General features: G+C 38.3%; 1 protein-coding gene across 1 annotated transcript; it reads left to right on the top strand.

The window, feature by feature from the left end:
- The first annotated feature begins 1,106 nt into the window (after positions 1–1,106).
- Positions 1,107–10,833, top strand: tmem135 (transmembrane protein 135). Its single transcript, XM_063013820.1, has 15 exons — positions 1,107–1,247; positions 2,285–2,412; positions 2,894–2,986; positions 3,185–3,218; positions 3,400–3,465; positions 4,074–4,120; positions 4,209–4,250; positions 4,345–4,515; positions 5,004–5,073; positions 6,246–6,413; positions 6,530–6,593; positions 6,726–6,802; positions 6,916–7,014; positions 8,167–8,234; positions 8,328–10,833. Exons 1-15 carry the CDS (start codon positions 1,107–1,109, stop codon positions 8,458–8,460), a joined length of 1,401 nt encoding a protein of 466 aa, XP_062869890.1. The 3' UTR covers positions 8,461–10,833.
- Positions 10,834–13,730: the final 2,897 nt, after the last annotated feature.

The following is a 13,730-nucleotide window of genomic DNA, read 5'->3' as shown; positions in this document are numbered from 1 at the left end:
GTTAAGACTAGCAGATCTAATGTCTATTTTTTATCGTCTAGTATAATCAAAGTGAATAATATTTCATACAAAACCTCAAATGTAGGCTTTACAAATAAGCTCACTGGAATTCTTGTTTTCTAGAGGCTGCATTAGCATTTTAACATTTACATTTTCAACATTTAGAAGATGCTTTTTATCCAAAGCGACTTACAGTATTGTGACACTTATTGTGTAAGCAATTGAGGGTTAAGAGTTAACCAACAGTGGTAACCTGGCAGTAGTGGGGCTTGAACCAGCGACCTTTTGATTACTAGTCCACTGCCCTATTAGAACTCGACCACTTTATTTATGTATTTTAATTTAACATACTTTCACTTTCAGTTTATCCACACAATGCACGTTCTCTAGCCACAAGTATTAAGAAACCTGACCATGACATGTTGGTCATTTTATTCCACAATCATGGACGTTATTATAGACTTGCTGGTGCTTTCACTTTGTGTCTACAACAGCCTCCACTCGTGTGAAATCGCTGTAAGATTTTGGAGATATCTAGCTCACAATACTTGTTCCATTTCATCCAATAGCTGTTTAGAAGAGTTAAAGTCAAGGCTCTGTGTGGGCTCCTGGTGTCCCTGAACTCCAAACCTCCAAGTCTTTCTTTATTGGCTGTGCTTTGTGAACAGGGAAACGGTTATGATTAAATGGGAAAACTCATTAACCAAAATTCTTGCCATACAGTTAGAAACTTATAGTTGGTTTATTAAAGAATGGTTTAGTTCTTTTCATTTGTGTGTTTGTGTTTTCCTCGTCTTTAAAACTGGTCATGGACGCTGTAGTCTTGGCTACCTTTGTTTCTTTAGGGCAGTTGTAGCCTAGTAGTTAAGGTGCTGGACTAGTAATCGAAAGGTCGCTGGTTCAAGCCTGCCAGGTTGCCACTGTTGGGCCCTTGAGCAAGGTCCTTAACCCTCAATTGCTTAGCAAATATACTCTCACAGTACTGTAAGTCGCTAAATGCTAAAAATGTAGATGTAAATGTAGTCAGTGTAGTAATAACAGGAGTAAAAGTTTGGCACACGGGAGCGCGCACGGATGAGTGCGCGCTCCCGTGCGCTTGAGTAGACATGGCTGCTCTCAGTAAGTCTATACCGCACAACTGCTATGAGATAGGACACACATGGAGCACTTCGTGTACACTGTCAACACTGCAGGTGACAGCCAGTGCTCTGGAGGTCGCCTTCAAGATTTATGCACCTTTATATCTAGTAAGTCGTTTTTTAAAATTCATTTCTGCATTGCACTGATATCTGGGAAGAGCTAACGAAGGCTAATGCTACACAGGGAGCGGTGATATCGCTAGCCAGGTTACTCCGACCTGCAGTCATAAATAATAAACATTCATCTATCAAAAGTTATTAGGTGTATATATAAGTTTAAAAAGATAAAAAACAGCCAGAGGACAAAATATCAGAAGCATAAGTTCATCCAAAAGCAAACACACATCACAAGTGAGTTATATCTACCTCAATAACAGAGCTTTGACAGCTACTACTTTGATATGTGACAACTAACAGAGTTTCAAGGCGATGCTTTATGCTTGAAGTTGCTCCTTAACAGCACAGCTACTAAATTAACTACGTAATTTAATAAACATGACATCTATGCAGGGAGGAGTTGAAAGTAAAAGAGGAAGAGGACAGTCAGCAACAAGACAGATGGGCAGTTGTAGCCTAGTGGACTGGTAATCCAAAGGTCGCAAGGTTCTTAACCCTCAATTGCTTAGACAGTGTACTGTCACAGTACTGTAAGTCGCTTTGAATAAAAGCATCCACTGAATGCCAAAAAATGGAATGATGAACCAGCCATAAAGATGCCCGAAGAGCCAAAAAGAAGACTGGATGTTCTGGAGGAACTCTATCCACATGGTTGCCAGTAGTTTATGGCACTTAAAGAATGCTTATAATTAATAATTATAATAATGATTCACTTCATTAGCTTCATAAGGTTGAGGTTTATTGCGGGGCTGCCGTTGGAAAGCAGTGCACAACTATGCATGATTTGGTGCAGGGACCAAGGGCACAGCGATCTATTACACGAGCCCACTTTGAGTGGCCAGGGGTCTGAACAGACATGATTAACTTTGTCTATGTTGGATGGGTGGCCCGTACAGGATAGTCCAACCCTGCGCCCACTGTTTCCATGTGAAACCGGGCCGGCCACAACCCTGACCAGGATAATGAAAATAAATGTGAATACAAACAGAACAGACGTCTTGCCTGATTAAATTGTACATTTTGTGTAGATTGCGGCCATCCTAAGAAAAAGGAAGAAAGACTACTACAAGAAAAGACTGATTCCTGAGATCCTGCAGTCTACATCTTTTCTGACTGCAAATGGAGGCCTGTACATTGCCTTTTTCTGCATACTTAGGTAAGATGCTGCACGTCTTTACTGAAACAGAAAGTTAATGTTGTCCTTCAGTATTAAGTCCAATCTTACAGGTAGAAGCTCTCGGCCTTTGTCCTTATCAATCTGATAAAGTTCATTATCTCAAGTCATAAAGAATGAAGTATCTCTGCATTCTGCAAAACCAGACTAAGCACCACTAAACAACAAGCATTAAATTCCAGTAGGTTTTGTATCCCTTCCGACACGTGAGCAGTAGCCATGCTCTTCTTTTCACCTGCCACAGGGATCAGTATCACATATGGAGAGTCACACACTCTATATTTATGCCATCGACCAGCCAGCAGGTTCCACAATTGCAGCAGCAATGAGGAATCCCTTCACCCCCCCCTTCCTCGGACATAGCCAATCATATCTGTGTAGTTGCCTGGCCGGCTGATGGACGAACTAAGATTCAAAATTAAACCATAATATATGGTTCTAACTTTCCTCTTTTTGTCTGCAGGAAGCTGTTGGGTCGATTCTACTCCTGGTCTGCCGGCTTCGGAGCTGCGCTGCCTGCGTCCTACATTGCCATTCTGATCGAGCGTAAAAGCAGGTGGGTTTGGATAGACCAGACAGCTACTTGTTCTCCTTTATGACTGTTGAATGATTGGCTATGTCTGAGTGAGGGGGGTGGACAAAGCCATGGGTGTTAATACCTTTCTCACAGTGCAATCAGACCTGCTGACCCAGAAAATATAAATTAAATGATTTTACTGGTGTCTAAATGTCTGTTAATTCATTGTTTTTGCAGGAGAGGACTTCTAACCATATACATGGCAAACTTGGTGAGCATTTCCCCTCCAGAATGGTCGTAAATGTTAATATTGAGGGTTATTTTCACACCACTGAATATGTTTCAGGATTTGGCTTTGTTTCCTCACAATACTGGAATCTTTTGTTAGACAAACTTGTTTCACTGTGAGGTGAAATTCAATCATAATAATTAATGTTGGTTTTTAATTTCAGGCGACTGAGACGTTGTTCCGGATGGCCGTCACACGAGGCATCGTTAGTCCTCTAAAGCATGGAGAGGTATCATTTATTTTTGCACCTTTTTAGTGAATGGAAACATGCTTAGTACAGTCATTAAAGAAATAATTTAAAGCCATAATTTGTATTTTTTGGCTCTGAATTGAAGTTACGTGCTTTTCACTCTCAGTCTAGCATGAATTTAACATGCAGTAGTTCTGTTTGGATTAGTTTAGCAGAGCTTTCTCTGAATGACTTGTGGATGCACTGTGGGTGGGTGAGGGTGAGTCTCAAATCAGCAGTCTGAACTTGCATGTGTAGAGCTCTGTAGCTTCTGTAGCTTGACCTTTTATAGCAACAGCGTTAATTGAGCAACGACTTCTCTGCCAGTAATCGGTTATCATTAGCATTTCTAGTCCACTGTGTCCTAGTTTTACTTTGGAGGTGTTTGGAAATTATACCAAGGATCCTTCCCTTGTTGTGAAATAACATCACACACACACACACACACACAAATTCAGCATGTAGAATTTACTCAGCACTTTATTTAAACTGAGACGCACTAAAAAAATCTTGCACGTACTGTCACTGTCCTTTTTATTTCGTCTTCCTCAAAAAAGCATATTCAGCAAGTTTATTTCCTGATCACAGTCTCACGGGTTGCTTTTCAGGTTCTGCTTTTCTGTTTGACCGCATCACTCTACATGTTTTTCTTCAGGTGAGGGGTTCTGTTTCATGCTGAGGCGTATTTTAAACATCTAACATAAATACTTGAGTTATTTTAAATATATTTGTCTACCTTTCAGAAGTAAAGATGGACTTAAGGGCTTTGCTTTCTCAGCGTTAAAGTAAGTGAACATGGCTGAGTTTCTTTATTTTCCTCTCCTATAATTAATTGTGCAGCTCATTACTTAAAGAGCACCGTGTGCTTCTCTGGTGCAGGTTTATTGTAGGAAAGGAGGAGATCCCCACACATTCCAGCCAAGCTGAGCTGCCCGGTGCGTCTCGCCCGGATAGGGCAGCATTCCCACTCACACACAGTCCGGAGCAGGGACCGTCTACGTCCAGAGGAAGGACCATCGCTGCACTGACCCGCAGGCTGCTAGATTCTCTGTGAGTAAACATCTGGACGTCAGTGTGCCAACTGTGGGTTAGAGACGTGTAAAATCTAACATGTTGGTACAAAATATCCTGTCAATGTTTAACTGAGTTGAAATCTGGTAACTGGGAAGGTCTTAGCATATAATTTACATTGTTTATACGCTCATAACCAATAAGGAGGAGGACATTGGCATCCTGGAGGGCACCACTCCCAGAAGGAATGAAATATTCATCTATATTGATCAGCTGAACAGTGAGAATATTGTCAGTATTGACTGACTGATTTAAAATTGACATTTTTTGTCACCTAAAACACAAATACACACAAATAGCATCTGCATCAAAATGTAAACATCATTTTAGACACAGTTCCAGTTAAAACACTCTCCAGACACGAGTCTCTTTTCAGCTAAAGAGTCACAAACGAGTGACGTGTTCTCATTCTTCACACTGCTTATTTGTAGTTATATTTATTGTATTTACATGTCGTCCTTTTTCAGATGCAAACATGGACCCAGACATAGATGTTGCAAACACTACCAGGACAACTGCATCTCCTACTGTGTCAAAGTAAGAGTCTGCACTCCGAATACATGTCAAATTGTTCGAATTTGGTCAAGATGAACAATTACATTTATTAAATCCATTAAGTACTGGAAGCTAAATGAAGAAAAAAGTAGGATGAACTGGGGCAGCTGTTTCACCCAATTCATCACACACACACACAAACACACACACGTCTTCTATATTTCACACAACACTGTATCCCTGATTTAATACTTCAGCCTTCATACATTTGTTTACAGTTCATACTGGTTTTGTCAATATTTTTATTATTATAAAAAAAATCCACATCTGATTTATTATGATTACTACTGTGATAATTATTAATACTGTTACTACTATTATTAGCATTATTATTATCATCAAAAATAATATTATTTTAATTATTACAAAAATCCATAAATTCAGTTTTATTATTATTATTATTGTTGTTATAATTATTAATGCTGTTATTACAGTACTGTTATCATTAATATGATTATTATTATTATTACTACTACTACTACTTCTACTACTACTATTATTATTAAAAATAATATTAATTTAATTATTACAAAAATCCACATCTGATTTATTATTTTTATTGTTGTTACAATTATTAATGGTGTTATTACAGTACTATTATTATTAATAGGATTATTATTATTATTACTACTTCTTCTACTACTATTATTATTATTATTAAAATAATATTATTTTAATTATTACAATAATCCGATTTATTATTATTATTATTGCTGTTATTACAGTACTTTTATTATTATTATTATGAATATTATTATTATTATTATCAGTAATAATATTTTTTATTATTGTTTCTTATACTTGCACAGTAATTAAATGTGCATTCTCATATTTTTTTAAATATGTTTTTATCAAATAAGAACTGTATGACTTATTTATCTTAATGATGGCATGAAGATAAGAAACTGAGGATGGACAAGGATATAAGAAAGCAGAAACTGAACAGTTGGTTTTCCAGGTTTTGAGTATCAGTCCTGTAATTTTCTTTTGTTGTCCATGTCTGCAAGTCAGTGTTTAATATGCTGAAAAAACCCTAAATCCTCTTATAAAGCTGGGTGATAAACTTTAAAAGTCAATTTAATTATACAAACAGATGAAAGTCACACTGGACATAAATTTAAATGCCACAAACTCATTGACCTACCATTTCGTAGGGCTTCATCCGCATGTTTAGCGTGGGCTACCTCATCCAGTGCTGCCTCAAGGTTCCATCCACATTTAGACACGTCTTCACCAAACCCTCCCGGCTTCTCTCGCTGCTCTATAACAAGGAGAACTTCCAGCTCGGGGCTTTCCTCGGCTCATTTGTCAGCATTTACAAGGTACAGTTTATCACAAATATTAGATTGTATAGGCAAATATCTACAGTACTTAGTCGTAGTGAATTTATTGTATTGTTAATATTAGGAACGTGTGTGTATTTCTCCTCTTGTTATAGGGAACCAGCTGTTTGCTTAGGTGGCTGCATAACCTTGATGATGAACTTCATGCCCTCCTTGCAGGTAAACCCACGTTCGAGTGTTTAGTCAGTTCATGGACTGTCTGCTCTTCCTCCACCTGATCTTTTCCCGTTTTCTCTCATTTTATCCACTTACTGTTTTTTTTGTTTGTTGTTTTTTTGTTTGTTGTTTTAGGTTTTCTTGCTGGCACCTCCATGTTCTTCTATAAGAGCACCACAATCTCAATGTATCTTTTCTCCAAGCTGGTGGAGGTGATTTTAATCACATTATATTAACCAGATTTGCATTATTGTTTCTTTAAGAGTGTATTATGTACTTCTTAGCCACCCTGTAATCACATTTTGTTGTTTTTTATCCTGCTTAGACTATGTACTTTAAAGGAATTGAAGCAGGACACTTTCCTTACTTCTCAGAAGCGGACACAATCATTTACGCCGTCTCGACTGCTATCTGCTTCCAGGCGGTGAGTGTTTACTTCCTAAATAGACTGTGGAATTATGCAGTGAATCAAAAAAGTGAAATTTTTTTATGGATATTCCTCAATCAGCATGAATCTCAACACTTTTGACTGTTTCCATGTCTGGGAGGACTTATTTAACTTCATTCAGTCGTTCAGCGAGGTGAAACTGAACGCATTTTAATGAGGTGTGTCCAATCCTATGACTGGTAGTGTAGGTTATGCGTAAAATTCTATAATTTTATGGAAATTAGTAATAATAATAGTAATTTGTGGATATTTAATATAGAGTAGAGAGTAGGGAGAGACTCATCTGTCTGGATAAACGCTAGAACAGAAAAGAGCCTAGATCCAGCCCTGATGTCTGATTGTTGGGACAAGACATGGTTGGCTCTCCCCTCGAGGGGGGGTGAGGTACAGAATGTTCACCCCAGTTTACCCAAGCATGTGGCTCACAAGGTCATTTTGCAGGCAAGCTAGTGGATTTATTCCAGAAGTAAAACATGATAAAACAATAGAGGTGAAGAACAAAGTGATTTCTGTGGTGGGAAAACCCTGAGTGAAATACCTCCGAGACCGGATTATGAGTAGAAAAGAGTTTTAATCTTGTCTGCAGAGACTCTGAGACTCAATGCGATAAAGAGAATAGAAAATACCAGCTGGAGAAAGACAGCTTTAACAAAGATTCCATCATTAACAGAGATTTCTTAGCTAGAAATCAGCTAGAACTGGGTTTTGGACGTCATATAATGTCATTGACGCACTTCTTATCACGTACACCACAGACACGTCCATTAACTTTCCACTGTAGTTGTTGGAATATTGGAATATGACTACTGGCAAGCGTGCCTAAAGCATATCTACACGTTCCAAGTATGAATTAATTATGTATTAATACTTTTAGTGTAAATTAACATTTTTCTTTCATCTGCATATTTCATTTGAAGACGCAACCTTCCTAATCATCAAGCTTATATCATTATTATAAAACACTACGTGTCAAAAGGCAAAGTTTGCAGTCTTGTAGGTGTTTTGTGGGTGAGATTGTGATTCATATAGAAGGTGGTTGTTTGTTCAGTTGCAGAATTTTTGTTCAGAATTGTCTGGAAAATGTCTAAATAGAATTTACTATCCCTTAAACTCAATCTTTCTCTCTAGGCGGTGATGGAAGTGCAAAATTTGCGACCATCGTACTGGAAGTTTCTGCTCAGACTGACCCAGGGCCGGTGAGTACTGCTAGCAGGCCGGGTTTGGGTGTGGGTGAAGCCAAATTGCCAAATTTACTGTCCATAAACTAACAGCCGGCGTGCGCTCCTCAGGTTCGCTTTGATGAACAGAAAGGTGCTGGATGTGTTTGGGACCGAGGCGTCTAGAAACTTTAAGGACTTCACTCCTAAGCTGGACCCCAGGTATATGCTGGTTCCTCCAGCGGTGGACGTGACGCCGAGTTAACGCCTGTTTCAGTCTTCCCTGCGTATAATGTAAATGACATTGGCGTGGTGGGGAGCGTATAAAGCTGTATTAAGTGTGTACTCACATCCGCTCGAGTGAATGAAAGGTAATAACGGGGTAATAACGATCTGAGACTTGTTTACTTTTTATGCCGGTCGGTGTAAAGCTTTTATCATTCAGTCATTACAGGTGAGGTGCGGAGACCAGATTTTCTTATAGGAAACAGAATCTTGCATAGATGCCTTAATACTAGCAATGTGATTTTAGACTAGATTGCACAAAGATTTAAAAACAAATAGTTTTATTAATCAAAAGGAAGAATGTGTGTTTTCTTTTAATTATTATTATGCTTTAGAACAATCTGGACTTTTATTAAAGGCTACATTCACGCTGCAGGATTAAGGGCTCAATTCAGATCTTATTTATCATCTATAAGTATAATACAGGTTTTATTTCTTACCACTTACCCTATTTGCTCCATATTTGAAGTGATTACTCCCCTTATGTTTCCCAAAATCTGGTTGTTAATAAACGTTCTTTACGTATGTTGCCTGGCTTCATGAACATGCTTGCCAGATTTCAGCCGTGGGTAACTGGACACGACGAAAAGTCGCCTGAAGACTTTAATTACAGAATTCGGCCATAACATCTACATTTACTTTACTGGCCATAACATCTACATTTGTCTTTTTGTGTGTGTAGGTGTGTGTGTTTAAGCTACAGTCCGGTTTTACAGGTTTACAAACCTGGCAACCTTATTACAATCCAACTTGTGCACTGAATGAACCTGATTTTTTTTTTCTAATGAAAATAATTACTAGGCACTTGTGGATTTTAAATAGCGTTCTACCCTCCACATGGACTTTAGTAATGACACCACTGGTCTGGTGGTGCACTAACTTAGCACACGGTTTAGTTGGGTGGTATTAAATTGGAGAAGCAGCTAACTAAACCCTAAAGTTTGCTAATTATGCATAATCAACACAATTCTTTTAATGTTCTTGAAATATTTAAAGCAATACATTTCATTTAATTAAGCAGGATCTTTTCATTGGATCATTGCTTGTATAAATAAAACAATTCCATCTGATAAAATCTTTAATTTAGTGACATTAAGCTATTCCTGTGTAAAAGTGCACAAAAATACATCTAAAGCGTTATAGTTTGTAATTAAATTCTGAAACGGCCTTCTCGTGACTAGTGTTGCGCTGCTGGCAATGTTCGTCCTGTCTCTGATTGGATAGAAACATAAATATAATAACAATTCAAATACGTATTCAAGGAAGTTAACGAAACAAATTACTGGTGCTAAGCAGTAGGTGGACAACTGTCCTTAAGGATTGACATTAAAAGGTCTGATTGGACCATTCTGAGGTTGAACACGTATTTAATGCCAGTAAATTTAACGTGGCCCGAATTGGTATGAAACATGCCAGAGTCAGAGATGTTTAGCTGTTTAAAATAGCAAATATATATTCTGGTTATATTTCATATTAAGTGGAGTAGATCAGAATTGGGCCGCTTTTACCTGCAGTGTCAATGTAGTAAGTTTTTCCCACGTAAGACAAGTGGATCAGACCGTCGCTGTATGTTTTAATGTGAAATAACGTCTAGAAATAATAATAAATCAGGCTTTTCTCCTCTGGATCAGAATTCTGTTTGTTTGGTTTTGTTTTAGCTGTATGTGTAAAACGTCTCACCAGGATCACGAGCTTTAGCTCTGGTTTAGAAAGGGCTGGGTGCTGGTTTAAACTATTTTTGGTGCTAAATTCTGATCTGCTGCTGGTTTTATGTAAGCTTAGCTAGTAAAGTAGATAGTTAAAGTACTAAAACACTAACTCTGCTAGGTGGCTTAGCTTACACTGCTAATAAAAATACAGTAGTTCCATTTAAACCTAAAATAATAAAACGTTGATGGTTGCTTGTTGCTAGCTGATTGTCTCTCACTGTGCTCATTAAATAGTTAATCTATCATAAAACCAGCACTGCCCAGTTTAACCATTAATCCATTAAGTATTCAGCAATTTGAACCTTCATATTTTGGCCAAAATCCATTCTGGTTGGGTCCATCTGTAGCTTTGAATAGTAACGTAGGTTAATCTAAAGGAACATGCTGTGTTCGTTAAATATTAAACCCATAATTGCCTCTCGTCTCTGTAGCACAAGTTTAATTTGAAGTACTCACGCTGTATAATTGTAATTAGAATGAAAGTAATACTCTATACTTGTATTAATCTCTGTAATTAATGTACAAAATAACAGTAACTTGTTGATGTTATATTATACTCGATTACCTTCTCAACAGCAAGACCAACTGGAACTGGAACGTCCTAAACTTGCATTTACCAGATACAATAAAACCACCTCATATTAGTTATGCTCATGCTGCTTTATTGATTATTGATTTTTAACTGCCTCTAGTAGAGCATGAATTTCATTTCTCATCTCTGGAACACTATATATACTGTATATTCGTTTCAATAAGAAATAATTTATATATTTTATAACGGCACATTCTCCCAATTTAGTGTAGTCAACCTGTCTTCCACTGCTGGTGGATTCCTGATTGCAGTCGAGGTGGGTATATTCCTGCTCACGCCTTAGTGAGACCCTTTTCACCCATGCATTCTGCACAGGCGCCTCTATATCTGCTAATCAGGGTCCTTACACAGCGTTTGAAGACCCCACCCACATAGTCCGGTCATCCCTCCCTCGCAGAAACATGTCTGCTGCAGGCACTGCCAATTGTGCCAGCTAGATGGCGTCCAGCCGACCGGTGGCGACGCCAAGTTTCGAACCGAGGAGTTCAGAATCCCATCTGGGTGCCCTAATATATTTTTAATGACAGGAAACAATGTAGTGCTTTTCTCAGAATGGTTTTGGATTCACATCAAACATGTAACACACCAGGAGTAATTACAAAACACATTTCCAGAAAGTTGGGACAGTTTTCCAGTTTGTTTTCCCAAGAACAAGCTGAAACTTGGACTCTTCTGATCACAGAGCACATTTCCACAGTCAGTCCATTTGAGATTAGCTCAGCTTGGGCCTCTGCGTGCACAGAATTGATGCATTAAAGAGTTCCAGGATGGATTTATTGATGTGGCGGTGAACTGTGGTTTTGCGACGTGCTCCAGAGTCCATGCCGTTATATATTGGTAGCAAGATGGTTTTTCATGCTGTCTGAGAGCGTTCAACAGTGGTTTTTGGCCTTGTCTTACACTGACTAAGATAAGATAAGATAAGTAACATAAAATACAGACTTAAAAGCTGCCAGACAAATTGCGCACATAGTGTACAGCTATTTACACTCAAGGGTGTCGAGTAGTGTACTTTGTGTTCTTATGAATATAATATGCACATGTATAATATGAGTAATATAGTATAATATTACATATAGTTATACAGATATGGTATTGCACTTCTATAGGAGGAAGGTGACAGAATAGAAGCTGTTATTGAGATTATACAGTAGATGAATGGTTATTGATTCCACAGGAGGAGATCGTGACTCTGGTTGTCCACTAGATGGTAATGTGGTACTGGAGTGAAATTCATTGTGTTATAAACCTGCAAATGATCATTTTATATAACATGAGAACATAATGTGTATATGTACTGTATAATATCAGTGCTTCATAAAAATCAATGCCTCTGTTAACTGTTAGTCTGAATAGTTTCCTTTCCATCACCTTATATAAATATATATATTTTTTTTTATTATGTAAGTGTATCTGCAGGAGAAATGATGAACTCAGCTTGAATGAGTGAATATGAATGAACCACTGATTGAATAGTAACAGATAAAGTTCCTGTAAATCACAGTAATGAGGCCGGAGAGCAGCACAGGATTCAGTCGTATGATTTTCACATGACACAGGCTGAGATCTGACCCGCCTGAGGGAAGCAGGGATGTGAGAAGCTCAGGGTGAGTGTATCGTCACCCAGCCCAGACGTTTCCATTGTGTTTGCACAGTGGGACTTGTGTCTGTGGGTGCTTTTCGCTGTAGGCTATGTTGCCCTCTGACCTCTGGGAGCAGCTGAGTAGTTTTGCGGTGCGTTCAGAGGTAAAGATCTCAGTGTTTTAATGTAAGGACTGAGTGCTGGTGGAAAATGAGCTGGATAAATGAATCTAAATCTACATCACAAAACAATCTCATGATGTTCAGTTATCATCATTATTAATATTTCTGCTTCCAAATGTTACAAATCAGTCTACAAACCTCAACTGTACAACAAAGTTGGGGCAGAAAATTATGGTAACAGATATATAGATACATAAAAACAGAAAGCATATATATATATATATAAATTTATAGAAACAAACAGATAGATAGATAGATAGATAGATAGATAGATAGATAGATAGATAGACAGACAGACAGACAGACAGACAGACAGACAGATCGATCTATAGATAGACAGACAGATCGATAGACCGGCAGACAGATAGACAGACAGATTGATCGATCGATAGACAGGCAGGCAGACAGACAGACAGACAGACAGACAGACAGACAGACAGACAGATAGATAGATAGATAGATAGATAGATAGATAGATAGATAGATAGATAGACAAACTGACTGATAGATAGGCGTAGAACTGCTTTTAATACTTGGGACAACTTTAAATTGACGTCCTGTTTGAGGTGTGTTTATGCATTGCGCCCAGTGATCACAGGAAAATCCAACCACCACGACCCTGACCAGGATGAACATGAAACATTAAAATAACACTGAAATGAAATAGTGTCCTGTAATAAATAAATAACACAGTTTTGCAGCAGGATTGATGTCTGAATTGACTTTGTAAAATTAATAAATCATAACGTGCCCCTGGGGACATGAAAACACACCAGAAAACCCAGCGTCCTGTGGGGGAAGCGTGTAATTGTGCTGGTATTTTTTACCTGACCTTGAGAGAAGCGCAGAAGGAGAAGATTCAGTAACGTAAAGCTCACATTTCCCCACAGAGCTCATAAAAATAACGACGTGAAGTTTCTGCGAACGCTTCTTCTGCGCGTGGGCCAAATCACACCAGGCTGTCGCCGTGGCAACAGGAGCTTGTCAGATCTCCACATGAGCTTCTGAGGATTTCTGTGTGTGTGTGTGTGTGTGTGTGTGTGTGTTTTAGTTCTGAATTTACAAACCGACACCAAATTTCAATACAGGATGTGTCAAAACACATGTGTGTTTTATAAGCTACACCTATCGTACAGGTACAATCACTGACTGTAGACCATCCATTGCTTCGCCACCCACCTTGTT

This window comes from Trichomycterus rosablanca, chromosome 18 (genome assembly GCF_030014385.1).
Source record: "Trichomycterus rosablanca isolate fTriRos1 chromosome 18, fTriRos1.hap1, whole genome shotgun sequence".
Lineage (NCBI taxonomy): Eukaryota > Metazoa > Chordata > Actinopteri > Siluriformes > Trichomycteridae > Trichomycterus > Trichomycterus rosablanca.
This window is presented reverse-complemented; position numbering and strand designations above follow the sequence as displayed.

Coding starts and splice junctions, on each gene's coding strand:
- tmem135 (XM_063013820.1), top strand. CDS start 1,107: ATGGCTGCTCTCAGTAAGTCTATACCGCACAACTGCTATGAGATAGGA. Junction 4,121..4,208: donor CTCTACATGTTTTTCTTCAG/GTGAGGGGTTCT, acceptor TCTACCTTTCAG/AAGTAAAGATGGACTTAAGG. Junction 4,516..5,003: donor CGCAGGCTGCTAGATTCTCT/GTGAGTAAACAT, acceptor GTCCTTTTTCAG/ATGCAAACATGGACCCAGAC.